The sequence below is a fragment of the Dipteris shenzhenensis genome, chromosome 28, assembly GCF_047967505.1.
Source record: "Dipteris shenzhenensis isolate YYH24624 ecotype China chromosome 28, Dip_SZ_1.0, whole genome shotgun sequence".
NCBI lineage: Eukaryota > Viridiplantae > Streptophyta > Polypodiopsida > Gleicheniales > Dipteridaceae > Dipteris > Dipteris shenzhenensis.
In genome coordinates, this window is record NC_141623.1 from 14,513,326 (window position 1) to 14,540,233 (window position 26,908).

At 44.7% G+C, this 26,908-nt stretch overlaps 1 protein-coding gene across 2 annotated transcripts in view; it reads left to right on the forward strand.

Moving 5' to 3' along the window:
• Window positions 1–26,908, forward strand: part of LOC147883225 (transcription initiation factor TFIID subunit) — a 79,981-nt gene that overhangs the window by 10,444 nt on the left and 42,629 nt on the right. For both annotated transcript variants that reach the window (XM_087399958.1, XM_087399959.1), the window contains exons 2-4: window positions 8,287–8,396; window positions 8,520–8,551; window positions 8,753–8,858. In XM_087399958.1, coding sequence (XP_087256084.1) covers window positions 8,287–8,396; window positions 8,520–8,551; window positions 8,753–8,858 — 248 coding nt within the window. The remainder of the gene's footprint in view (window positions 1–8,286; window positions 8,397–8,519; window positions 8,552–8,752; window positions 8,859–26,908) is intronic.

Genomic DNA, 26,908 nt, shown 5'->3' on the forward strand with positions numbered 1-26,908 from the left:
AGGAGGCAGGAAGGAGAGGCAGAGAGAAGGCAGCCAGGAGGCAGGAAGGAGAGGCAGAGAGAAGGCAGCCAGGAGGCAGAGAGGAGGCAGGAGCTCAGGGTGTGCAGGGACCTCAGGAGTAGAAGCTGTGAATGAGCACCTAGGCCCCCCCCCCTTTAAGTAGGGGAGGGCCAGTCAGTCAACCAGCTGGTCGGCCGGCTAGTCGGCCCAGATCTGGCCGACCTGGCCAGTCTGGTCGGCCAGATTTTGGCCGACCTGACCAGTCTGGTCGGCCAGTTTTTGGTGGGCCAGATTTTGGCCAGTTTTGGCCTCCGATTCTGGGCTCTTCTGGTGCTTGTTTTGACGGGGCTTTAACAGAGTATTTTGGCTTTGATTTTCGTCCTGACAGAGATTCACCTGTGGCCTTTTACCTGTATTTTATCTAACCTTTGTGCCAGTTTGGCCTTTGATTATCCTGGCCTCTAGAGTTGGAGATTGCCTGGCTTAACACCCCCTCTCAATGTCCAATGTAGAAGGGAGAAGCAAAGAGTTGCTCCAGGGGTGATCTATCTTCTTCATCAGCCTTATTTATTTATTTATTTATTTTTTTGGGTAAGGGGGTTTTCATTTAGATGAAGATGCCTATGAAGCAGGTTTTCATCTTCACCAAATGCCTAAAGTGATGATACAATCATATAGTACAGATGATGGCTTAAGGAGTGCCCTCGTAGGGGATTTGTTCACTTCCATTAAGCACTAGTATACAACAACAAAAAAACTGCTAAGGAGGCGGTGTAGCAATCCCAATCCGTGGGCTAAGATGCTCAAGGATGGGTCGGTTAACCAGCTTGGTAAGAATATCAGCATGATTGTCGGCAGCTGGAACATAGACAAGTCGAATAGTGCCTAGTTCCACCTGCTCGCGAGAAAAATGAAAGTGTACTCCAACGTGTTTGGTGCGGTTGGAGAAGATGGGATTGCTGGCAAGAGCGATGGCACTTTTGTTGTCGACATAGATGATCGTTGGTTCAGGACAAGGAAAGTGTAGCTCTGCCAAGAACTGTTGGAGGTATATGGCCTCAGTGGTACAATCATACAGGGCCTGGTATTCAGCCTCGACGGAAGATCCGGCAACAGTTTCTTGTTTACAGCTGGACCAAGAAACAGGTGCCGAGCCGAACGAGAAAATGTAGCTGCCATGAGAACAGCGATTATCCGAGTCGCCGGCCCCCAGTCCAAATCAGTGTACCCTTGTAGTGTTAATCCTGTTCTGAAATGCAAACCATAAGAGTAATTACCACGTATGAACCGCAAGATACTAATACATGCATGCCAATGAGTGTGCTTGGGTTCATTGAAGTATTGACTTAGAATAGAAACGGAGTAGGAGAGATCCGGACGAGTGTGAATGAGCCAGAGTAGCTTACCAACAACCTGTCGATAAAGATGTTCATCAAAGGAAGGAGACTCCAAGTCCTTTGAGAGTTTTTCTGTGGGATCTAGAGGACTGGCCAGCTAGCTTAGGCTCGTGGGGGATGATCTGATCAAGGAGTTGAAGAGCATATTTTTGTTGAGAAACAAAGATGCCACCAAAATGCTGCACAACTTCCATGCCCAAGAAATAGGAGAGAAGACCGAGGTCAGTCATCTCAAATGTGGTGCTGAGTTGTGTTTTAATGAACTAAAGCGTAGTGGTGGCAGAGCCTAAAAGTAAAAGATCATCCATGTATAGTAAGATAAAGCAGACCCCCTCTGAAGAGTGATGGATATATAAATTAGGATCAAAAGGGGTGGAATGAAACCCATTTGATTTGAGGAAGGTGTCTATTCGGTGCCAGGACCGAGGTGCTTGCTTAAGCCCATAAAGGGCTTTGCGTAGACGAAATACCTTTTTTTCATGTGCCACAATTAGGGATCAACCTTCTTTCTGTTCACCAACTTTGCCATCTTGTGTCGAAATCATTGATGAGACCTCAGGCCTCATTTTAGCTCGAGGTGACGCCCAACCCAATGGTCTGTATCTCCTGACACAATTCTTTGAGACTCCTTCCACTACTGGCTCTGAATTCCATCGACTTCATGGTCTTGCTACCTTGAAAGATCCTACTGACACAGAGCGGTTGTGGCATTATTGTCTGGGACATCTGTCCTATGACTCTTTATATGAGATGTCTCGGGATCATTTGGTTGATGGCCTCCCTCGGCTAACTCGTGCCAAAGACATTCGCCAACCCTGTCAATTAGGCAAACAAAGTCGGACTCCTTTTCCTCCTCATTTCACTTCTTGAGCCAGTGAGATCTCTCGTTATCAATGGGTGTTCTTTATGAAAGAGAAATCTGACACTTTTTCCTTCTTTGCTACTTGGGCTCGATTGGTTATGAATCAAATGGGGAAGCCTATTGGGATTGCACGTAGTGATAATGTGGTGAATTCATTTCCCATGAATTCACTCACTTCCTTCATGAGCATGGTATCCAGTGCCATCTCACATCTCCCAATTCGCCCGCCCAAAATGCTCGTGTCGAAAGGAGGCAGCGCATTGTCATAAACATGGCCCGCTCCATGCTTTTCGTAGTCGAGTTGCCTGAACGTCTCTGGCCGGAAGCCGTGAACACTTCTGTCTATCTCCTTAATCGTTGCCCTATTGAGCCCATCCCGAACATGACGCCTTTTGAGGCTTTCTATGGCTCCCAACCCTCTATCTCTCATCTACGCATCTTTGGATGCCGCGCGTACACTCATACTCCCAATGATACTCGCGGTAAACTCGCACCTCGTGCTAAACTTCTACTTCTCGTTGGCTACTTGGCAGAAGCCAAAGCTTATCGTTTGTTTGATCCTCGCACAAACCAAGTTTGTTTTCTCCTCCTGGCCATTAAAAAAAGGTATTTTGTCTCTGCAAAGCCCTTTATGGGCTTAAGCAAGCACCTCGGTCCTGGTTTCACTGAATAGATACCTTCCTCAAATCAAATAGGTTTCATTCCACCCCTTTTGATCCTAATTTATATATCCATCACTCTTCAGAGGGGGTTTGCTTTATCTTACTATACGTGGATGATCTTTTACTTTTAGGCTCTGCCACCACTACGCTTTAGTTCATTAAAACACAACTCAGCACCACATTTGAGATGACCGACCTCGGTCTTCTCTCCTATTTCTTGGGCATGGAAGTTGTGCATCATTTTGGTGGCATCTTTGTTTCTCAACAAAAATATGCTCTTCAACTCCTTGATCAGATCATCCCCCACGAGCCTAAGCCAGCTGCCACTCCTCTAGATCCCACAGAAAAACTCTCAAAGGACTTGGAGTCTCCTTCCTTTGATGAACATCTTTATCGACAGGTTGTTGGCAAGCTGCTCTGGCTCATTCACACTCGTCCGGATCTCTCCTACTCCGTTTCTATTCTAAGTCAATACTTCAATGAACCCAAGCACACTCATTGGCATGCATGTATTTGTATCTTGCGGTTCATACGTGGTACTTACTCTTATGGTTTGCATTTCAGACCAGGACTAACACTACAGGGGTACACTGATTCGGACTGGGCTGGCGACTCGGATAATCGCCGTTCTCATGGCGGCTACATTTTCTCGTTTGGCTCAGCACCTCTTTATCAGACCCCTTTCAGAGTAGGATCTTAGAGTTCTTCCCATCGAGTGACATTGATCGTCCAGTCTCTAGCCGCAAACGTGACAGAGACCCCGACCTGACAATCGCAGCACGACACACGAGACATCGAGGGGACACACAGATCACTCTGGGGACCTCCCGTCATTGTTTAGACCCGAGATACGTCCCACGAGAGTCACGTCCAGGATGTCACTCCTCTAGTCTTTTTTCTTTTAATTGTTACACTCAGATGTATCTGATTATGTATGATCAGACTTAGGATTCAGTACGGGTGATGATTTAGTAGCTCCACCCTTACTGTGATTTGTATCAGGTTTTCTTTCAGTCTCATAGACCCATCGGTCTTCCGAAGACTCTAAGAAAATTTCTTTTTTCTTTCTTCTCTCTCTCTCTCTCTCTCTCTCTCTCTTTGAAGATTTACGTGCGCTACACGCGAGAGGTTGAAGCTCTATGGTGCTTTGTTGAATACAATCTGCCGTCCATCTGGCCCACCGATTTCACGGGGGGGTCTACCACCCGCCAAATCTATGTTGGACCTCCTCCTTGTAAAACGACACATTTTGGTCCTCACGGTTCGAGTCCCTTGCCGTGGCTGTTCTAGATGTAGGATGATGGGATAGTGGTACGACATCGTCATGCCTGGTAGAATGCTAATGAAACTCATCATAGTTGAGCTATAGTGCAATTTCCAGTTAATCACTCAGCAAACTTAGAATTTTATTTAGTCATTAGACACACATACCATTCAAAAATTCACATAAAACGTGGGAGAACTGCTTAGAACAAAGTCAAGTACATCCAACCAAAGGTGCTGGATAAAATCGCAGTCAATGATGGCTGCTCCTACTGAGATTTATAGAAGAGATGATCTGCCACACTCTACGAGCATGGAACACCGGCTTCTTTGCAATCGCTATGCAACTCATGTTGTCGCACATGATCACCATCACCTCCTCTCGAAAAACTCCCATGTCCTCTAGTATCCATTGGAGCCAAACAGACTTGCATGCTGCCAAACAAGCTGCCCTATATTTTGCCCTTGTGGAGGACAATGGAACTGTAGGTTGCTTCTTGCTTAGCCAAGATATGGCACCCTCTATAGATGACGCAATAACCTGAAGTAGAGAGCTGTGTATCCCAATCTCCAACAAATCACAGATTTGTCCAAGCTCGCTACTAGAGCTATACGTGATTCCATAGCCGGTTGTGCCTTTGAGGTGTCTGAGAACCCCGAATCCAGACTTCATGTGATCCTCCCTTGGTTTGGTTGAGAACTGACAGACTACTCCAATTGTAAAAGCTATGTTAGGCCCCGTATTTGTTAAATACAACTACCAACCATTCTTTGGTATACCACTGCATCTACCGATTGAGACTTGTTCTTGTTGCTAAATCCTTATGGTTGATCAACATACAACACTTCTTCTCGAAGCCCACTGCTTAGACAGGGAGACTTCATGTCCATCTGAAAAATAGGCCAATGATGGTGGGCTGCCAAAGCTACGATTGTCCAAATGGTCATCATCGTGGTTGGAGGAGCAAATGTCTCTCCATAGTCAACTCCTTTTGCCTGTGCATAGCCTTTGACCACAAGTCTTGCCTTGTACTTGTCCAAAGTGTCATCGGATTTGTACTTGGTGCGCTAAGCCCAACTTGTTTCGATAATCCTCTTCCAGGGTCTATCAACAAGATCCCAAGTGTGGTTTTTCAGAATGACATCCATCTCTGCTTTCGTAGCAGCCTACCACTATGGCACCCCCTTTGCTTCTTCAAAGGTTCTTGGCTCCACGATCTTTTGGTACCATGCCCTCGGGGCCAGTTTCAGCCCGTACAATGCCCTGCAAAGTCTCCCTAACTTCTTTCCATCACCTAGATGTCGGAATCCTTCTGGCTGCTCAACATACAGTTCTTCTTGAACCTCACCGTTTAGAAAGGTAGTCTTCACATCCCTCTGAAAAATAGGCCAATGATGGTGGGCTGCCAAAGCTATGATTGTCCGAGTGTTCGTCATCTTGGTTGTAGGAGCAAATGTCTCTCCATAATCATCTCCTCCTGCCTGTGCATAGCCTTTGACCACAATTCTTGCCTTATATTTGTCCAAAATTCTATTGGATTTGTGCTTGGCGCAATAAACCCACTTGGTTTTGATAATCTTTCTTTTCCAGGTTCTATCAACAAGATCCCAAGTGTGTTTTTTGAGAATGGCATCCATCTTTGCTTTCATAGCAGCCTGCTACTGTGGCCCTCCCTTTGCTTCTTCAAAGGTTCTTGGTTCCAGGAACTTGTGGATCTGAACCATCAAAGCATAGTTCTTGGTAGGGTTTTTTCTTCGAGATCCCCAAACTGCTCTCTTCCAGGATATTTGTAACTCTTGAATCCTCCAAGGTCTTCAGGTACCACTTTGGTAACTTTCTTTCTTTTGCCGGGGTATGTCTTGTTGGCATGGGTGCCTCCGTCTCTGACTCTGATTCTTCAGCTTCTGGACCCTTTGTCTCCTTTTCTTGCGCGTGACAGCAAGTGTCGATCTTGGGGAACAAGCGGAGCTTTTGGTGCAGTTGCTCCTAGCTTTGACTCTTGGAACACCACATCCTTGCTCACCACCAACATCTTCGTTTCTGGGTCCTTTGATTCCTAATTGTACCCAATGACGATACATCTTTTGCTCCTGGGATCCAAATTAGTCCTGTCTTCTTTGTTTACATGCACATATGCATCAGAATCGAGAATCCTTAGATGAAAAATAACATTGTTAGTACCAAAATATGCTTTATATGGGGTCTTCCCTTCCACCGCTTTGGTCTTCTTCTATGCAGGATGTGGAGAACCGTATTATCTGCCTCACCCGTAAAGATCTAGGAAGTTTCCTCCCTCTTAGCATACATAAGCTCAGTATGGTGATTGTCTGGTTCTTCCTTTCTGCTACTCCGTCCTACTGGTATATGCGTGCTGTGTTTAGTTGTCTTTTGATCCCTTCCTTCTTGCAGTAGGCATCGAAAGGTGCCGAGGTAAACTTTTCACCTCGGTCAATTTTGAAGGTCATGATCTTCTTCCCAAACTCTCTCTGAACCTATGCCTTCCACTTTTTCAACTTGGTGAAGACTTGAGACCTCTTAGCAATACAATAGATCCAGGTCATTCTATTGAAAAATCGATAAAGGTCAGATAGTACCCGGGTCATGAAAGTGATGTCGTGGACATCTTTCCACATATGTCAGAGTGTACCAATGCAAGTGGAACTTTGGCTCGCTGCATAGTCTCTTTTTTGCCCTCCATGCAAGCTTGGTAGACTTCAACATAGGCTACAATATTTGAAAATTCATCCGCAAGTCCTGCTCTTTTCATTTCTAAAAGAGTTCTGTAGCTCACATGCCCGAACCTTGCTTGTATCCGCTTGAGCCAGCGATAGGCCCCAATCTTGTACAGCCCATCTCCTCTATTCCTCTTGCAAGCACTATACCCGTGTTCTTTGAACAGATCAGCACTCTTCCATCATTGAATGTAGCCTTCATTTTGTCATTGTTATCTAGTTGATAGATGAAAGTTTCTTGCATAGATTTGGAATGTAAAGCACATTCGTGACTACCTTTTCTTCACTTGAATCGGTGATGAGCGGAATACTCCACTCCCTGTGGTCCCCTATGAGCACTCCCAATGGTCACATGTGAATCTAAATGTGCAGGTCGTGAACCAATTCTTGACGTGTTTGGAGGATCCGCTGTCTGTGTCGGAGCCGTCACTGAAGATGCTCTAAATGGGGGAGTAAATACACGGCTCCAGTGGATGCTCTGCAAATGAAGGGTGTTTCTAGTATCCGGAGAACGTCCTGACCAATGCAAATGAGCCAAGAGCTGCTGCCAATCCTGAATCAAATGAATAGAAAAGTGACACTCAGGAATACCACCATGGAAATACCCAAAGATGACATCGAATATAGCTGGAATCCAATGGCCAAAAGCATCTATACGAAGAGAGCCAATCAGATGAGAAAGCATAACTGTCCATGGATGGCATTGCTCCAAGAGGGTGACCAAAAGTGTAGTCTTGCGAGACAGTTTATCCACAAACATCTGTGCAGCTGTGGGGCAGAAATCGTATTCCTTGTTGGAATAAATCTTGCTATTTTGGTCAGTCTATTCATGACCATCCATATGCCATCATATCCACGTTTCTCGAAATCAATAGAAATGCTTTCCCATTTTTATATGGATTCCAATGGATGTAGTGAGCCACCCTTGTCTGAAGCGTTCTGCTTTATTGACTTGGCATTACTGACATTCTTGAACATAAGGTTCAACATTAGTCCGCATCTTGGCCAATGATTTACAAAACTAAGGCCATGTACGTAACACATCTTTGGATATTTTTCCATATGGCACTAGTACCGTTACTCGTGCTGCACATTGTTTTTCTTACAGAATGTGCAATTATGGGCTCGTTGCTTTAAATTGCATTGCTTAGTTGACTTCATATGTTTAGTGGCTCTTCTTATAATAAAATACACAAGCTTCCACATCCTCCATCAAATTTTTATGATTGTGTGATTATTGTATTGTCTTTCAGTTTACTTGGTTCTGAAAAATGAAAGATTGATGTCATAGTACAGAATTTTCTCATATTGAGAGCCAGAACAACGGATTTCTTTTGGAAAATGACAAGATTTTGTGTCTTTCATTCAGATTTGCAACTACATGCAGATAGCATTTATTTTTCCTTGGAGCATGACATTGCAGATTGGTCACGTTTGCAAGCCGAAGGCTCATCAGTTATATCTTCCTTGCAAATTAAGGTCTTATCATCCTTGTAAAATGCAGGCTTTGTTTGCTTGACGGCAGTTAAAATGCTGTTTTGTTTCAACCTTCTTTAGTGCTTGATAATTTCAAAATCTTGACAATTTGATACTGGGGTGTAGTTTGGTGCAGATTTACTCCCTAATGATCTCAGGTAACATGTTTTTCTTGGGCTATTGTCCTTACGGTATATTTTGAGATTAAGTGGGTTTCTTGAATTGTGGACCTAGATTGATGCAATGTTTACAAACTGGTTAACAAGGGGTTAACACAATCCCTTGTGTCTCACAATCAATGGTGGAACATCTTCATGTTGCTTTCTTATCGTAGTTTCTGCATTTTTGTACTGTAACAGTTCGGAAGGCAGCGAAGAAAGTGGAGTTGGGGCACTAGATAGTAGGCAAAAGAGGTTGGTCAAAACTGCAAAACACTCCAGCACATTGCCCAACAAACTAACTCAGGTTGGCCTTGTAATCTTATTATAGTTAGATAAGTCTTGAAGTTGTGGTGATTCCCTTCTCTTTTTGCCACCCTAAATAAAGGTTTTGCGTGGTTACTACACAGTTTATAATAAAGGTTATGTCTGCTTATGATACAGTTTATTTCCATTCTAGGTTTGATCTTGTTAACTTCAGATATGTACTTCCGCTAGGTAATCAATTTGTGCAATTGATTTATGACTAGAGAAGTGTAAACTGAAGGCATACATCATGCTATCATTTTAGTAAAGAGAAAAGTAGCAGGCATTTATTTTTGTTTCACAAAGACTATAATATAGTCCATGCTCTTTCTTGGGTATCATATATGTGAGATTTGAAGAGGACTTATTTGTTGCTTGTTACGTATGAACATTTTGTCACAATTACAACTAACTTTTCTTAATGGCTGTTGACACTTCAGTATCTCAACAAGTCTAGTTATACATATTGACAGGATGCAACATTTTACCCTAAGAAATTGACTATTTAAAAGGAAGCCATCGTTAATGGGCATAGTCAAACATTTATAGTATGAGAGAATCCATAATTCAATCAACATCTTTCTTCACATTTACATCCTAACTATTGTAGAAAGTTTATTTTGGTATTGGAACATGGCTCATGTTCGTGAGGTGCTCACCGAGAAGTGCTGGCTGTCTTGCAGCCTTCCAGCTCACTGCCAGGGTACCTTGGAAGCCCGAGCCAACAGCCAGCATAGGACTATACGACCACCGGATTCCTCTATCCATGAAAGTGTAAAGATACTTGCAGGCCAGGCCTATAGAAGTACTCTCGCCTTTCAGCGGTCTTCTTAGAATCCTTTGTGCCTTGCTCCAAATGTCTTGCAGGGTGTAGATCATGTCATGCCGGAGATTGACAATGGTAGCTGTAGGCTGAAGCTTCTGCCCAATCACAAGTCTGCTCCAAACGAGCTACTCGGAGGGTTCTAACCAGTGATTTTGGCTATTGTCTCCTAGATGTTGTTCTTGGAATATAGCTCCAGGCGTCGCGGGAAAAAAGAGGAAGAATCTTGGATGTCCTAGTAGGTGATGCTCTCTCCATCTATTAGGTAGGACGAGGAGATCATCTCTATGGAGAAAGCGCGACGCCGCTTTGTTAGCCACGCCGCCATGCTCAAGGTAAATACCTACTAAATCCTTCATGTTTTGGCAATGATCTTGAAGGAGCATCGCCATATCTTTTGAGCTGTAGGGCAATAATGCGTCACTGCACGTAACTGTTTTTGAGGTGGTTGGGGAGCCCTCTCCAAGACCTTATGGTTCTAGTGGGTCTACTATCCAACTGTGTCCAACTTATATGCGTGTACAGTCCTAGCATTCAACACTCTTGATCGTCATCTACGTCTTAGATGTTAATCAAAGGTTGTTACTTCTACTGGGGGATGGTCCAAATGAGGTCTACCAAAGTGCCAAACCCTCGTTAATGGCAACCCCTTTCTCATTATAGTGGTCGTTGTGAAAATCCATTGGTGAGAGCATTGCCTTTGCCCTCTGTGTGAGGGTACTCCTTAGAAGCCCCTGTTGAAGCAGGAGTTTCCAAGGCTTGTAGCAAGGAGCAAGAACTTTACAATGAGCTTGCCAAGGAAGGCTTTGCTTTGCATCTCAGGGATGTTAAACGACCAAAACGTGCCTTGCCAATGATGCAAAATGTCCAACCCCCACCTGGTGTTAGCACTTAGCCCTAGTATGAGCCTTGTAGGTCAGGTCAACTCTATGTGTTGACTTCTTTGGTCAACCATATGGTTGACTTGGGGGCCATATAGGCCACCCTTTGTATTTTCCTCTTATCCATTTGAGCAGTACTATGTTTTGCTCCAGCTTGTTGTTTGCTTCCCGCACTCCACTCCCGTTCCATTGCTTCTTGCACCCAACAGTGGTATCAGAGCAGGTTCTCTTGTTCCTACCTGTGTTCCCTAGTGCTCTCCCATTGCTCCTATCTGCCATTTTGCTCCAGCTCAGTCCGGTGCCTCATTTCATGGCCATAAACCTGTTTTTTGAGCAGAAAAACAGTCCAACAGACTGTTTATTGACTTTTTGAGGTCGGATTTCAACGTTTATGAAATTTCTGAGCTGCCCACATACAAACGACCCTGTCCCGCACCATCTTGGCCGATTTTTTTTTGTCCATACAGCTGTTTGAGCCTCTTTTATGTCACGTTTGCACACATTGCAGTGACTTTGAGGTAATTTTGCTCTAGAGATTGGGGCTTTTGTGTCACATATGCAGATTTTGCAGTGACATTTGCTCCTTTTGGTCACATTTTGGGGCTTTTGCAGTATTTGCCCTATTTTGACTTCATTTCCACTCTGACACTGAGGATTTTGGATCTATTGCTGACAGATTGCGGGATATTTTTAGATTTGCAGGTTAGTTTGTCACATTTGCTTTATTTCAGCAAAATTTGGGGCTGTTGGTCATTTGCCCCAAATTTGACATTTTTGCACTTCCAAAAATTGGGGGTTTTGTCAATCTTGTTGAAATTTGCAGTGATATTGGCTTGGTATAGCCAATTTTGGGCATTTGGTAGACATTGACATGCAGGAACATTATTGACATTGTCTTGGAATTGCAGCACATTGGATCACATTTGCAACTTGTAGCACAATTTGGGGCTTTTTCCAATTTGCCCTCTTTTTGGCATATTTGCCCTCTCAGATTTTGGGGCTTTTGCCAGATTTGCTGTTCACTGCAGTGACATTTGCTTTATTCACCTCAATTTGGGTATATTATGCATTTGCCCCTTGATTTGGGCTTGTTGTCTTGTCAGATTTGAGGCATGTAGCCTCCATCTGGGACATTTACAGCTGAATTGGTCATTGGATACATTTGCGGACATTTGCCCCTTGTTTTTGGGCTGATATTTTTGCAAGACAGCTATCTTTGGTAAGGGGGTCCTTTGACCGGACAAATATTGTTTTGCAGGTCATATTTTTGGGGACACCACGTGCATTTAGCTCATTGTTTGAGGAGTCAATTTTCGGTTTGTCACTGCTTGACATTTGCTGTCATTTTGGACAACCAGCTCATTTTGTAGTGAAAGCCTTGAGGCTACTCTTTAGCCTTGAAACATTTGCTGGTTGCCAAATTTTTTTGGGGTATTGTCTTAGGATCGGATCTTCGACCTTCCTCTGTGGCATCCACTTTTGCTACTGCTACAGCTGGTGCAGCCGCGACAGCCACTTCTGGATCTACTGCCACCGCTGGTGCAGCTGTTACAGCCACCTCTGGATCTACTACTACTCCAGCCACACCTCCTACACCAGAACATGCCAGATGGGATGGTAGAGATGCCCAAGCACATTCTATCATTGCTTTTTCAGTCAAGAGACATATCATTCCTCACATTCGGTCTTGCAAAACATCACAGGCTGCGTGGGACATCTTGGCCCACCTTTACCAGGTTCGCAATGAGGCATGTGTTGCTTTCTTACGCAGGCAATTGGAGAATGTCAAAATGGAAGAGGGGGACATCATGGACGCATACATCACAAAAATCAAGGATTTTCAAGAGCAGCTCATTAATGTGGATGAAATTATTTTAGATGCTCAGGTAGTGTCCACGACACTCAATGGACTTCCTGAGTCCTACCAGGGGTTTGCTACTACATTGAGGTTGGTTGCCATGGGCAATCCCAACACTTATACTTTCGACCAGCTTGTTTCCCTTCTCCTGGAGGAAGAGCAGAGTTGCACAAATTGTGCTGCTTCTCAAATTGCAAATCAGTAATAAGGGAAAGAACGGGCAAAGTTACAGCAAACCCAAGCCTTCTGGAGGCTCATTCACTGCTGGACACTCACCTAATTCTGCCATGTCTGATGCAAAGAAGAAAAACAGCAAACGTTGTAATTACTGCGGGAAGCCAAGACATGACATTTTTGAATGTCGCAAGCGCATCGCTTTTGAAAAGAAAAAGCAGCAAAAGGGACTTGCTGTCACTACTACTGCTGCTGCCCCAGATCATGGTCATGAGGCAGCAAACATTGCTCACCATGAGTGGGCTTTCACAATGACATGCCAGTACCATCCAGAGAAGCATGCTACAGCTTTGTCTGTCTTAGATTCTAAGTCAGTCTGGTGCTTCGACAGTGGTGCTTCTAAGCACATCACTTCTTGCAGATCACTCTTTCAAACATTGGGGGCTGCTCCACATGGTGGCATAGTGACATGTGCCAACAATGCATCATATCCCGTCAAAGGGATTGGCCAGGTCGAGGTCACTTCAGTTTTAGGTGATATGATCACACTCATGGACTTTTTGTTTATCCCAGGTATCAAAAAGAACCTCATCTCCATTGCAGCCATATCCTTGAATGGCTCTCGGGTTCTCTTTGATGGTTATCGATGTGCCGTGTATAATATCCGGTACGATGACATCATAGTACTTACTTGGTCACTTTCTTCTAGGCTATATCATCTAATGTTTATGACAAACAACCTGCTATAGAGGCAAATTTGGTGGCTGAATTTGTAATTTCAGATTCCACTTATGGCATGGGAGGTTGGGTCACCTCAACTGCAGAAGCTTGGTTAAAATGCATTCACAAAACATGGTGGTTGCTCTCCCACCCATGCATGCCCCGGTTAAACATGTTTGTGAGGGATGTTTGTTGGGCAAAAGGCACCGTTTCTCATTTCCAAAGGATGGGACAGTTGGTGCATCCAGGAAGCTTCACCTTGTGCATAGTGATGTGTGCGGGCCGATGCAGACAACATCTCTTGGGGGCTATCTTTACTGTTCTACCTTTATGGATGACTACACCAGATTTGCTTGGATATATGGCATGAAGGCCAAATCTGATGTGTTCCCATGCTTCAAATATTGGCTTGCCATGGCTGAAAATGAATCAGGGAACAAGCTCCTTACTCTACTCACTGACAGGGGATAGTACATGTCCTGTGAATTCTCTGGTTTTTTGGCAGCTCGGGCTATTCTTCATTAATGTATAGTGCCTTATACTCCATGACAGAGCGGGCTGGCAGAGAGGAAAAATCGGTTAGAGATGGAAATGGGCAGGTGCATGCTCAAAGGAAAGTCTTTGCCAAATAGGTTTTGGTTGGATGCTGTCATGTGCTCCAACTATGTGCTCAATCAGGCACCCACAAAGGCATTGAAGACTATCACACCTTATGAGGCATGGCAGGGTCGCAAACCTGAAATTTCTCATATGCGGGTTTTCTAGTCATTGGTTTATGCTCACGTGCCATCTCTGTTGAGGCACAAGCTTGAAGACAAAGCTGTAAAATGCATATTCATTGGTTATAGCGCAGAGAGCAAGGGTGTATATACAGGTTGTATCAGCCCAGCACGGGCAAGTTCATTGTTAGTAGGGATGTTGTATTCGATGAAAATGTGCCTTTACCTTGCTGGAATGCAAAAAACAGCCTACTGTTGATTCTTCAGATGTCTTTGATACGTTGTTGCCTCTCTTTCAGTCGCCCACAGATCCAGAGCAGCCAGTGTAGAGTGTTGTGCCATACACTTCTACTAGGGCACATCCTCCTCCAATAGTTCCTGCTGCCTTTAGTTGATGATCATGCTATTGAGCAGGCAGTTGCACAGGAGAGCGCTGTCATTAAACCGCAAAAATCAGTCCCGAGATGGCTTTTGGACACACTCAAGGACAGCAAACAAGCTGAGCCTTTGCCAGCCCGCACTAGAGGTGCGCATAAACAGATGCATGGCAACTATTTGGATGTAGCTTTGGTTGCTACTGCTTGCAATGAGGAACCTTTATGTCACAAGGATGCCTTTGATAGCAAGGAATGGGTGGATGCCATGAAGGCTGAGCTTGAATCCATTCATGCAAACAACACTTGGGAGTTGTGTGACTTGCCAGTAGGCATGCCATTGGCACAAAGTGGGTCTACAAGGTGAAAAGGAAAGCTGATAGCAGTGTTGATTGCCTCAAAGCCCGCTTGGTTGCAAAGGGATATGCACAGCAGCACGGCATTGACTTTGAGGAGACCTTTGCTCCCACCTCACGCATTACTACTATCAGGTGTGTTATTGCTATGGCATCTCATCGGCATTGGGAGGCTCATCAGGTGGACATCAAGACTGCCTTCCTTCATGGTGATCTTTAGGAAGAGGTCTATGTCACTCAGCCACCTGGTTTTCAACAATTAGGTTCTGAAAATATGGTTTGCCGGCTCAGAAAAGCCCTCTATGGCTTGAAGCAGGCACCCCGGGCATGGTATGCGAAGATACATGCATTTTTGACAGCCTGTGGCTTTCATAATAGCCCAACCGAGGCCACTCTTTGTGTCTGAAAGAGTGCATCAGAATTTTTAATTCTGATTTTATATGTGGATGACATGCATATCACTGGGCTAGATATGGAACAAATTGCAGATTTCAAGGCTGATTTACAGGAGTCTTTTGCCATGACCGATATGGGCCGGTTGCACTATTATTTGGGCATACAGTTTGCATATGTTGAGGGGGGTATAATGATGATTCAGTCCAAGTATATTGGACAGCTCCTTGATCGCTTCCAGTTTGAGGATTGCAAGCCAGTTTCTACTCCATTGGAGCTTGGCTTTCGTTTCTTCTCCGAGGATGGAAGTTTGCCATCTAATGCATCTCTTAATTAGTAGGCTGTTGGTTGCCTCATATACCTTTGTCATACCGGCCTGATCTTCAGTATGCCATTTCCCAGCAGTAGGTACATGCACCAGCCTAGTACGCAGCATTGGCAAGCAGTGAAGCGGGTCTTTCGATACTTGAAGGCCAAGCAGCATTTGGGTTTACTCTATGGTTTAGAGGCCCCACTTGTTTTGCATGCATTCACAGACAGCGACTGGGCAGGATGTTACGACACTAGGGTGTCACACAATGGCAACTGTTTTATGCTTGGAGCTTCATGCATCTCTTGGTTCAGCAAGCAGTTGTGAGGCCGAGTATAGAGCAGCTTTCACAACTACAGTAGAGTGCGTTTGGCTTCGCAAGTTATTTGCAGATCTTGCTGTCATTCAGCCCGACGCTACTACGATCTACACCGACAGCAAGAGTGCTTTGGCGGTTGCTAGAAACCCAGTGTTTCATGCGCGCACAAAGCATATTGAAGTCCACTATCACTATGTTCGAGAGCGACTGTCTGGTGGAGACATCCAGTTGTCCTATGTTCCCACCGAGGACAACTTGGTAGATCTTTTCACAAAAGCTTTATCGCGTCCCAAGTTTGAGGCATTTCGACATGCTTTACACTTGGCTCCTTTTGTTACGTGAGAGATCACTCTGTACATGTCATAGGTTGCTATATCCCTCTGGGAAGAATATGTGCAACCATGATGTTAGTACTTAGCCCTGGTATGAGCCTTGTAGGTCAGGTTAACTCTATGAGTTGACTTCTTTGGTCAACCATATGGTTGACTTTGGGGCCATATAGGCCACCCTTTGTATTTTCCTCTTATCCATTTGAGTATCCATTTGAGTAGTACTACGCGTTTTGCTCTAGCTTGTTGTTTGCTTCCCGCACTCCACTCCCGTTCCATTGCTTCCTGCACCCAACACCTGGCACCCAAGGTAATGTGCGATTTGTCCTCAAGGTAGCCATTCGAACCCTAAGGACTCTTCCCAGACATGAACCTCCTTTGTGCTTGTAAGGATGCCAATTGAATTTTTATAGGTGATCTTGGCTACTAAAGCCGAGCATTATACCTTGAGCAAGTGTCTCATCCTCTCTTGTGAACGAGAGCTCTTCCTTTTGCAAATGGGGAAGTGCATCTCAGCGAGGCTGGCCGCTTGTGATTGAGGAAAATATCCTGAGCCCTTCTACCACATGGATTTAAAGAAAGGCGGCAAGCAGGGAGTCTCATTGCACTAATGGTGAGAGAGAGAAATCCTCCCTCGTGTAACCAGTAACAAGATCTGGTGGGAGGTCTTGCAGGTAATGCAAAAATCTTGTGCGCCCATTGCTCTGAGAAGCCCAATGTGTGCACAGTGAAGGCCCAATCCACCTGATTATGGATTGCGACATTGAGACTCATAGTGAGCTTAGTTCGTGGCCTCTCAAAAAATAAATATGTTTTTCAAGAGGGCTCCTTTCTTGACTAAGATCAATTTGAGTTTCATGGATGATATAAGGGAGAAGGGGAGGAAGCACACTGAAGACCCTTGATATGATTATGCTGGCCGTTTTAATTGGTCACCACTTTTAAATATTTGTCAGTCTCCCCTTTCGGGTTTAGATAGTTGCACCTTGTGCAAGAGTTTGAAGCAATTGTTTTGTATCAAAATCCTCTTCAAAGGCCAGACTCAGAGGGGTATGAATGCGCTCCTTGTGGAAGAATGGGGACATACTATTCTTTCTTGGGCAATTTTGAATAGTTCCTTCACCAGATGCTCAACCTACGTCTCATGCCATAGGTAATGGGAGGTGAGTTCACAGCCATAAGAGCTCCTCTAGCCATGTCAAGGGGGTTATCTACCGCCCCATGAAACTACTCAAGATGATTCATGCTATCTTCTCAAGGGAGGAAGAAAGGGATGGAGGAGGGAAGGCAGGCTAGAGGCAAGAGAAAGAAAGAAAGAAATAAAGTTTATTTAAGTCTACTAAAGACCGATGGGTCTATGAGACTAATAGAAAACTTGATACAATGAGCAAATGGGTGGAGCTACTAATCGAGCATCCTAACCCATGCTAGAAAATTGTGTAGACATAGTCGATGCCATCATTGTACATATCACCATAGTCATCATCATCATAATAGATGCAATCTGATCCGATACCATACAATACAATGGAGCACACACATGGCATGAAATGTCAAGGTATGCCCGGTGACGGGCTAGACAATGTAGGCAAGAAGATTGTAATAGATCGTTGTCTATTGTTTGGAGGAGTAGTCCGTCGTGCCCTGCTGGCGGCTACTCTACGCATGACAAGTGCTACACTAACCCCTATTACCGTATCCCAGGTCTGAAAATAGTTGAGATGTCAACTAGCGTGATTTGTGCATCTGTCCTCTGTCAAGTGTGCTGCGTCTCGGGCTTGGGTTCTTTGCCTCTTGTGCTACCTGTGATCGGGGCAGCAGCATGCTCTTGTTGGAAGAACTCTGTGATCACACTTTGAGAAGGGTCAGAGATAAGGCCTTCCGCCCTTGTCTCTGTGATCTGATGAGGCGCTCTCTATGTTAGACCGCCTCATGAATGAAAGCGGCGAGGCACCTCTAATCTGGGTATGAGGGAAGTTTGGAAAGGCCCTTGAATCCATCTTTGAGAACGGCATCGGTATCGTCCATAGATCTCGTAGTAGATTGGGCAACGGAAGGCGAAGTGCTCCTCTGACTTGACCTCATGCCATTCACATAATGTGTAGATACGACTCTCTCTGGGGATCCCCTCCGCTTGTCCACTCTCGATACGGAGTTGGTGCGATGACACACAGAACTGTCCAATGGCAATCCTAAGTGAGTGTGGTAGGTGGATATGAGTGTGCTTTGGCGGGATAATGAAACCCTCCTCAGACATGCGTAAGCAGTGGTCCCGATAGAAGCTGAGCTTTACAGGAAAGGGAAGAAGCAAAAAGAAGGAGAGGTAAAGACTAAATGGGAATAAGGGGCAAAGGAACATGGGAGAGGGCTGGTGAATGAGGAAGAAGGCAACTGAGTGCGGGGATGTGTGAGCCATGGAGGGAGGATTGAAGGCCAAATGGGCTGGAAAAGAGACCCACAGGGGTGCAAAACGAGGCCCAGGCTGTTTAAGAAAGCCCAAGAGCTGCCAACTCAAAGCTAAAGGCTATCCTAATTGTAGGCATAGATTGGCAGCGACTAATGTGCCTTTCGATAGTCCCATGTGCTTGATTGTGGCAATTGTGTACTCTTGTGGCAATTAATGTGCCTTTAGGTAGTCCCATGTGCTTGATTCTGGCAACTGTGTACTCTTATGGTGAGTCATCCAGAATGCTCGACTTGAGGCAAAATTGGCCTATGGGGGGGTATTAGAGGACTAAGAGGCATCTACCCTTGTAGGGTGACATGTGGCAAGAGGGACATTTTGTCCCATATACAAAATGGTGGCTTGATGGGCCTTTTAGAGTAAGAGGGTCAACTCCTTATTTGTAAGCCCACAAATGAAGAGAGCATAGGGGAGTGACTTCTAGAGAAATAGGGGGAAGGGAGAGGGATGAAGAGGCTGCATGTGGGCAACACAAGGCTGCCACCATAGTGACCAGAAATGCTCGAAACTTGAAAGATTTGAGAGTTTCAAAGTGTTCAAAACCTCCAGTTTTGAAAAATTTGACTTGAGGAAGTGAGAGCAAGGGAGGAAGGAGACCGCAATGAGTCGAACTGAACCGATGTATTACAGCAGCACTCAAGTGCAAAAGTGTATAGAGAGTACAAGCCTATGAAGGCTAACCCGAGACCCATCTGGTCAACTCATTTGGTAAGAGTAAAATTGAACTAATAGTGACTAAAACCGATTACTACTAGCCTACAAGGACATACTAGGAGCTAAACTTAAGAAACCCCCTCCATGGTATGGGTGAAGTACTCTGGAAACAACTCAGATATAACTGGAACTAAGGCCAAGGTTGCACATGTTCATCCAAAAGGATATAACAACCTGTGGAACTACATGGATGGCAGGATCATGTAGCAAATGGGTCGGTACATAAGACAAGTAAATATCCCCTATTGATAGTCTCTCTTTGACATAATGATAATGAACCTCAATTTGCTTAATGTGCACATGATACCAGGCACATACAAGACATCAGAAATTTTGAATATTGAGCCATCAATGGCTGTAAGTTCAACTTCTCCTGTACCACGAACTGAATAGGAGTTGTTGGCACATGTGACCTTTTTACCAACGGGAGGTGGATGCAGAGATGTGAAAAGACATTTCTTGGAAGTGATATGCTTTGAGGCACGGCTATCAAAATACCATGTATTTTGTGTCTCATTGACACTGAAAGCTGATGCATCCTTGGAAGAATCATAACTGCATGTCAGAAAAGCATAAGAGTCATCATTACAAGTGGTTGTACTATCCGGAGCAGCCAACTGAGAGTCTGAAATGCAAGCAAGAAGGCATAGTCGTGCTCCACAAAGTTTGCTGGAGCTTGCTCATTGTCAGATGCATGAGGAGCTGAATCTGAAACAGCCATACCAGAGCTGTTTTTCTTTTCTTTTGCAAGCCTTTTCTTGCATTCTCCAATGTAGTGACCTGGCTTTTTGCAATAATGACATATTCCCTTCTTCTTGGGTTTACCTGCATCACCCTTAGCCTTTTGAGCAGGCTGTCCTGAACCACTCGAAGGCTGATTTGCTGAAGTCTTTGCCTGTCTCTTTACTTTAGGCTTGAATTTTGCTGCCTTTGAGGTCTTACACGATCGGATATGCGGAATGATGAATCTTTTCACTGAAAGAGAAATACATGACAAAGCTAAAGCATCACGTGAATCCCATCTCTTTTGCTCTGGAGTGGTAGGTATAACTGCACCAATAACTTGTGCTGCAGCTGTATCCTGTGCACGACCTCTGCCTCCTCCTTGTTGGGGAGGGGTATTAGGTGCCACATTTGCTGGCCGGAACTCATCCCCATTTACATAGTCCCACAAATTACGGGAAATCAGAATATTGCGTACCGTAAAACTCCAGAGGGAGTAGTTGGTACCATCCAGCTTATCCTCTTGTGAGAGACCACTGAACTGGAAATCATTCAGATTTTGCTAGGCCATGTCTGAGAAAGAAAATACAGCAAATGCAAATCTGAATTCCCTTGCTGGGAATGGAGTGCACAATTCCCAAAAAATACAGCCAAACAGTGGCTAAAAAATGCAACTCAAATCTCTGTAATGTCTCTGTCAGAAATTCGCCAGAGCATCCAATCTCTCCCAAAACCTGCCAAAAGTGCTTCAAAACACTCACAGAAAGGCAATGTGAACTGAAACCTGCAAAATTGCTCTCCCAACACAAAAGCCCCAATTTGTGGCTTGAAATTGCAACCAGAAAGAGGAAAATGGTCTAAAAGCCCCAAATGTTGCACAAATTGCTCTCTGCCTGCAAAAGCCCCAAATTTCACTGCAAAATTGCAGTGTAATTGCGCCCCAAATTTCTTCAAGGAAATTGCATCCAAAAGAGGGCAAATTAACTGAAAGCCCCAAATTTGCAATTTGTCTGCCAAAGCTCCAAATGTGCTCCAAAAAATACAGCCAAACAATGGTTGTATGCACAAGAGCCTGACAAAACTTTTTCCAATATCCTCCTGCAAAGAAAACCCTGCAAAAATGCAACTTTCCAAGCCCACCTACAAAGTGACCTTCAAACTGTACGGACTAAGAGTACGGAACTGTCAGTCCGGTTGAATGCAACTGTACGGAACTGTACAACGCAGCCTGTACGGTTGAAATCTGTGCACCTGTACGGATGTACGGATTTGTACGGACAACAACTCAGCGCAAGTGTACGAGGTGTACGGACAAAACTTGGCGAGGCTATACGACGAAATCGTATGGAAACGTACACACTGTACGGGCGATGTACGGACGAACCTGACGGCACGGGATGGGCTACAGACTGTACGACAATCTATATGGGACGGGGTTGTATGACTGTACGGCTGTACAACGTTTTGTACGGGGCTGGCGTCGAGTGCAAGTACGGGCAAGCGTGCGGATGGCGTAGGGCAGCTGGGCCTGGTACGGACGTATGGAATAGCTTAGAATGGCTGTTCGGACTGATGCGCAGCTTGCCTCTGAAGATGAACGTACGGGTTGGACTCTTCCAAGCTTGGAATGAAGAGTGACTAGCGAGCAGACTGAAGGAGCTTAGCAAGTGCAGGTCATCGACTTGCTCTGATACCAAATGTGAGTGGAAGGGAGAGAGCAAAGTGTGAGAGCAGGAGCAGGAGAGAGAGAGCTGAAAACGATAGTTGCAATAGATGAGTGTAATACAACTGAAGAGAGTGATAGGTTTTGTCTAAGTGACAAAACCTTATCCTTCACTAACCGTAGTTAGTTAACTAACTGTGGTTAGGGGAAAAGACCTGTAAGTGAGGGAAAAGTGCCCCTAACCTACTTATTACATTACATTGGTCACTACTAAATTATAACAATAATTCTAACATGATGAGGCAGGCTCTCGGAACTGTAAAAACTTGTTGCCGAAGAGAAACTTTATATGCCCAAAGTTGCTTTAGTCTCTTTCGCCATCACTTAGCTGGGCGAAGCATTCGCCAAGTAGAATTAGCTTTTTCTGAAACCCAAGGTTGAGGCAAAAGGATTTTGTATAATGCATGCACCGTAATCTGAGAGAGCCTCAAAGGACGGGAGGAGGACCCTGGTGAAGTTAAAGTTCAATCCTCTAGCCGATCCTGGAGTTCCAAAGGAGGGATCGGGACAAACTGTGAAAGCATACAAGTAATTTTCTGCCACAAAGTGTGGTAGTAAGTGCTAATTCCTTTGAAAGAAAGAAAATAAGAATGGCGAGGTTTCTGTACGGCGAGCGGAGGCTGGAAAACTTTAGACCAGTGAATGCTTTCAGCCCTCAAAGAGTTTCCCACGAGAGAATTTCGGCCATGCCACTCTAAGCGAGAAAGAATGTGCTTCCAATCAAAAAGCAAGTTGGAGACCATAGGGCAGCCACACACACACACACACACACCATGTATGCAATCGGTACGGGGTCTTACTCGCTGCGTATAGCCATGCATGGTCTCTTAGAGCACCCAAGAGTCTACTGGGGGGTAGATGTTGGAAACTATCTAATTGTGTATATCTAGCTCAAAACCTAGCTTTTGGTACCGTGTTAGAATGCACAACGGAACATGAATCATCCATCAGATCACACCTCAGATTTTAGAACTATAAACCGTGCTCAGATTTGTAGATCGAAAGATATGGCAACAAATAATTGTATATCAAACCATGTCCAATAGGTAGGACTAAAAATAAGTCTAAATGATGGACTCACTCACTTCACTACGTGAACTACCCATTGGTGCTAGTACTGAGGCCTTTCTTGGAGCTCATCAATATATTTTTCAGAGCTGCATTCTCCTTCTTCAAAGAGTCGAAGGCATTGGGTTATGATGTTACCCTTGGCAATCCCTTGCTTGACCTGTTGTAGTTCTAGCTGAAAGCTACACTCCCAACTCACATATGGGAGCTGTGCTCCCAGCCACTATCTCCGAGGCGGGATGCGTGCTACGTAGATGTGATGTCATAGTGCACATTGAAAACCCCTCATCTCATTGAAAAGCTAGGGAAAACCCACCTCAAATCGAAAAGCTTGCCGTCCGTCCAAGAGCCAGGCTACCATGCCACAAGTGAACTCTCTCCATGTGTATCTCAAGCTTGAAACAAATTTGAGTGTACATGTGCCTCTTGCCCCATCTACTCTAGCCATGGGCCAATGGGAGGCTGCCAAATAGAAGTTGTAGATCTTCCATGGCTGATGGCTAGACCAAATCCATGTCTAGAGTTTAGAGAGGAGGCTGGTTTAGACTTGATATTGGAGTGAATGTCATGCCCGTAAAGGGGAGAGGCCGCTAGTTTGCCAATTTGAGTGGTGTAAGAGAAGGGCATAGGGTTGGACTACCATATTGAGAGGGTGGTTCTTTGTAATGTCTAGCTGCAGGCCGGGGGGCTCCAACTGAAGTATCTTGCGATCCATACACTAAAGAACGCAAGGGAGGTTTTCCATTACATGGAGTAGTAGTATCCAACTGTGCGAGGGACCTAGCCTGGGAGAACGTTTATTACCAATGCCCCGGAGGATCCTCATCTACATGGCATAACCCCTCATGCTAGGCCTTCGGGTTGGTTGCATCAATCTCTAACATTTGCTGTCCAAACGTCTCTCAAGTGTGACAAACTAGTGAGCGGTTCCATTGTTGGTGACTATGAAAGAGTTGGGGAGAGAGAGAGAGCAAGAGAGTGAGCTGAGAGCTGAAAGCTTGATAGCTTAGTTGCAATAGAAGAGTGTAAGAGTACAACTGAAAAAAAGAGAGATAAGGTTTTGTCCTAGTGACAAAACCTACTAGGACAAAACCTTAGTAGTCACTAACCATAGTTAGTGGACTAACTGCGGTTAGGGAGAAAAACCTCTTAAAGAGGGAAAAGTGCCCCTAACTAGCTTATTAAATTACATTGGTCACTGCTGAATTATATCTATAATTCTAACACCCCCCTGCAGTGCCAATGTCATGTACAAGGCTGATTAATCACCAAACGGATATAAGTTCAGGGCACTGCGAAATGCCTCAAACTTTTCATGTGGTAGTGCTTTGGTGAAAATATCTGCAACATTGTCATGTGTGGACACAAAGATCATACTGATCTCTCCTGCATGCAACTTCTCTCTGACGTAGTGATAGTGAACCTCAATGTGCTTCGTGCGATCATGAAACACTGGATTCTTTGCCACTGCAATGGCACTCTGACTATCAGTGAGAATTGGAGAAGGACCTTTCAATGACAGATGAAGATCAGCAAATAGACATCGCAGCCAGACACATTCAACTGTTGCTGTGAAAGCTGCCTTGTACTCAGCTTCACATGATGAGGTAGCCACTGTAGATTGTTTCTTGCCCAGCTAGGAAATGCAAGATTTACCCAAAAAGAAACAATTGCCACTAGTGGACTGCCTAGTGTCATAATCACCAGCCCGATCTGAATCACTGTAGGCATGCATCTGCAAGTCACCCCCCTTGGGAAATAACAAGCCAAAAGACTTCGTGCCCTGCAAATAACGGAAGATGCGCTTAACTGCCTGCCAATGCATAGTTTTTGGGCTGTGCATATACCTGCTCACCTGAGATACTGCAAACTGAATATCAGGTCTAGTGTTGCAGAGATATATGAGGCTTCCAATAGCCTGACTGTAAAGTGTGGCATCAACTAATTCTCCTGCATTATGCATTGTGAGTTTCAGCCCCGGCTCCATGGGAGTGGCTATGGGCTTACAATCATGCATGTTAAATCTGTCCAAGAGTTTCTGCACATACTTGGATTGAGACATAACAGTGCCACGTCTCTCTTGAGAGAACTGGATCCCCAAATAAAAGTGAAGCAGCCCCAAATCTGACATGTCAAAGTTGGTCTGCAAATCAGCTTTGAAATCTGCAATATTATCTTCATTGGACCCTGTGAGCAGTAAGTCATTGACATAAAGAAGGATGACTAAAATTTCCCCCCCATCCATCTTGATGCAGAGGGTGCTCTCAATAGGACTATTGTGCAGCCCCTTGCTGATCAAAAAGGCATGAATCTTGGCATACCATGCACGAGGGGCTTGTTTCAGCCCATATAAAGCTTTGTTTAGCTTGCATACCTGAAGTGCATTTGCTATAATTTCAAAGCCTGGAGGTTGTTTGACATAAACCTCTTCCAACAAGTCTCCATTTAAGAAGGCTGTTTTAATGTCCAACTGATGAACATTCCACTCAAAATGTGCAGCCATTGCAATAACAGATCGGATGGTGGTCATCCGGGATGTAGGAGCAAAAGTCTCCTCATAATCTATGCCCTTTTTCTGAGCATAGCCTTTAGCAACCAGCCTTGCCTTGTATTTGTCAATGGAGCCATCTGGCTTCCGTTTCACCATGAAAACCCATCGTGTGCCAATGGCATGTTTACCTGGTGGCAAGTCTACAACATCCCAAGTCTAATTTTTCTTAATGGACTGCAACTCATCGTGCATGGCATTCATCCAATGCACATTGTCCTTTGCTTCTTCGAATGTTGCAGGCTCCTCCTCATCGAGAAGAGTACCTACATATGCTGATTCCACTGAATTAGCACCTTCCATGTGCCTTGCTGCACTGCGAGTCCTGCCAGGTAATGGAGCATCAATCTTACTCTCCCTAAGAGTCTGTAACAGCCAGTTTGGGACTGTTTTTGCTGCATGTATGTCTGCAATTTCTTGCTGAACTACGTGTTCCACTGCCTGTGGAGGTGGCAAGACATCCTGTGGCTGAACCGGAGCATCGGGAGGTGGCTGTAAATTCTGATTTGCATCAGAAATATCAGCAGGGGAACCCAAGGCAATGGGTAGCATCCCTTCAAAAACATCCTCTAAAGAAGAAGGCATATGAAATTCAGCCCGAGTGTGAGCTGAATTTTTTGCAAATATCACATCTCTACTGACAATGATCTTGCATGTAGAAAATATTATAGAGACGGTACCCCTTGCTTTCTGCACTGTACTCAACAAATATGCACTTAATTGCCTTATCTGACAACATAATGCCGAAATTCAACTGGCACATGAGCATATGCAAGGCATCCAAAGACTCGGAAATGATCCACTGAAGGCTTTCTCCCAGTCCAAACCTCACAGGGAGTTTTTGTTTTCAAAGCCTTAGTGGGAGCCCGATTTAAGATGTAGTTGGCACACATCAGACCTTCAAGCCAGAATTTGTGAGGCATGTGTTTGCTTTTCAGCATACATCTGTCCATCTCCATAAGAGTTCTATTTTTCCTCTTAGCTTTGCCATTTTGCTGAGGGGTCAGTCTCACTGTGAGCTGATGCACAATACCCTTGCCTTTCAGAAAACCATCAAAATCTGCAGACAAGCATTCCCCACCTCTATCTGTGCGCAATGTCTGTATCTTGAGTCCAGTTTCATTTTCAACCATGGCTGAAAAGTGTTTAAACACCATGAACACTTTTGATTTGCGCTTCAGCCCAAAGACCCAAGTGAAATTGGAGTAATCATCAATAAAAGTAACAAAGTAGAGATGACCACCCAATGATGGAGTCCTCATGGGACCACAGACATCACTGTGTATAAGCTGTAATTTGCGGACAGCTTTAACTGAACCATCCTTTTTGAAGGGGAATCTATGCATCTTGCCTAAAATGCACCCTTCATAGGCATGTGGAGGAGGTATCTCAAGAGGTGGCAATGCATCAACCATAGAGTGCTTCTGAAGTGTCATCAAGCTGTTGTAATGCATGTGGCCATACTTGGCATGCCATAATTCTGCATTCTGCATGGCAGCATTAGGAGTAGAAACTGCAAGAGCATGGGCTGCTCTTTTCTCAAAAAGATCAAGCT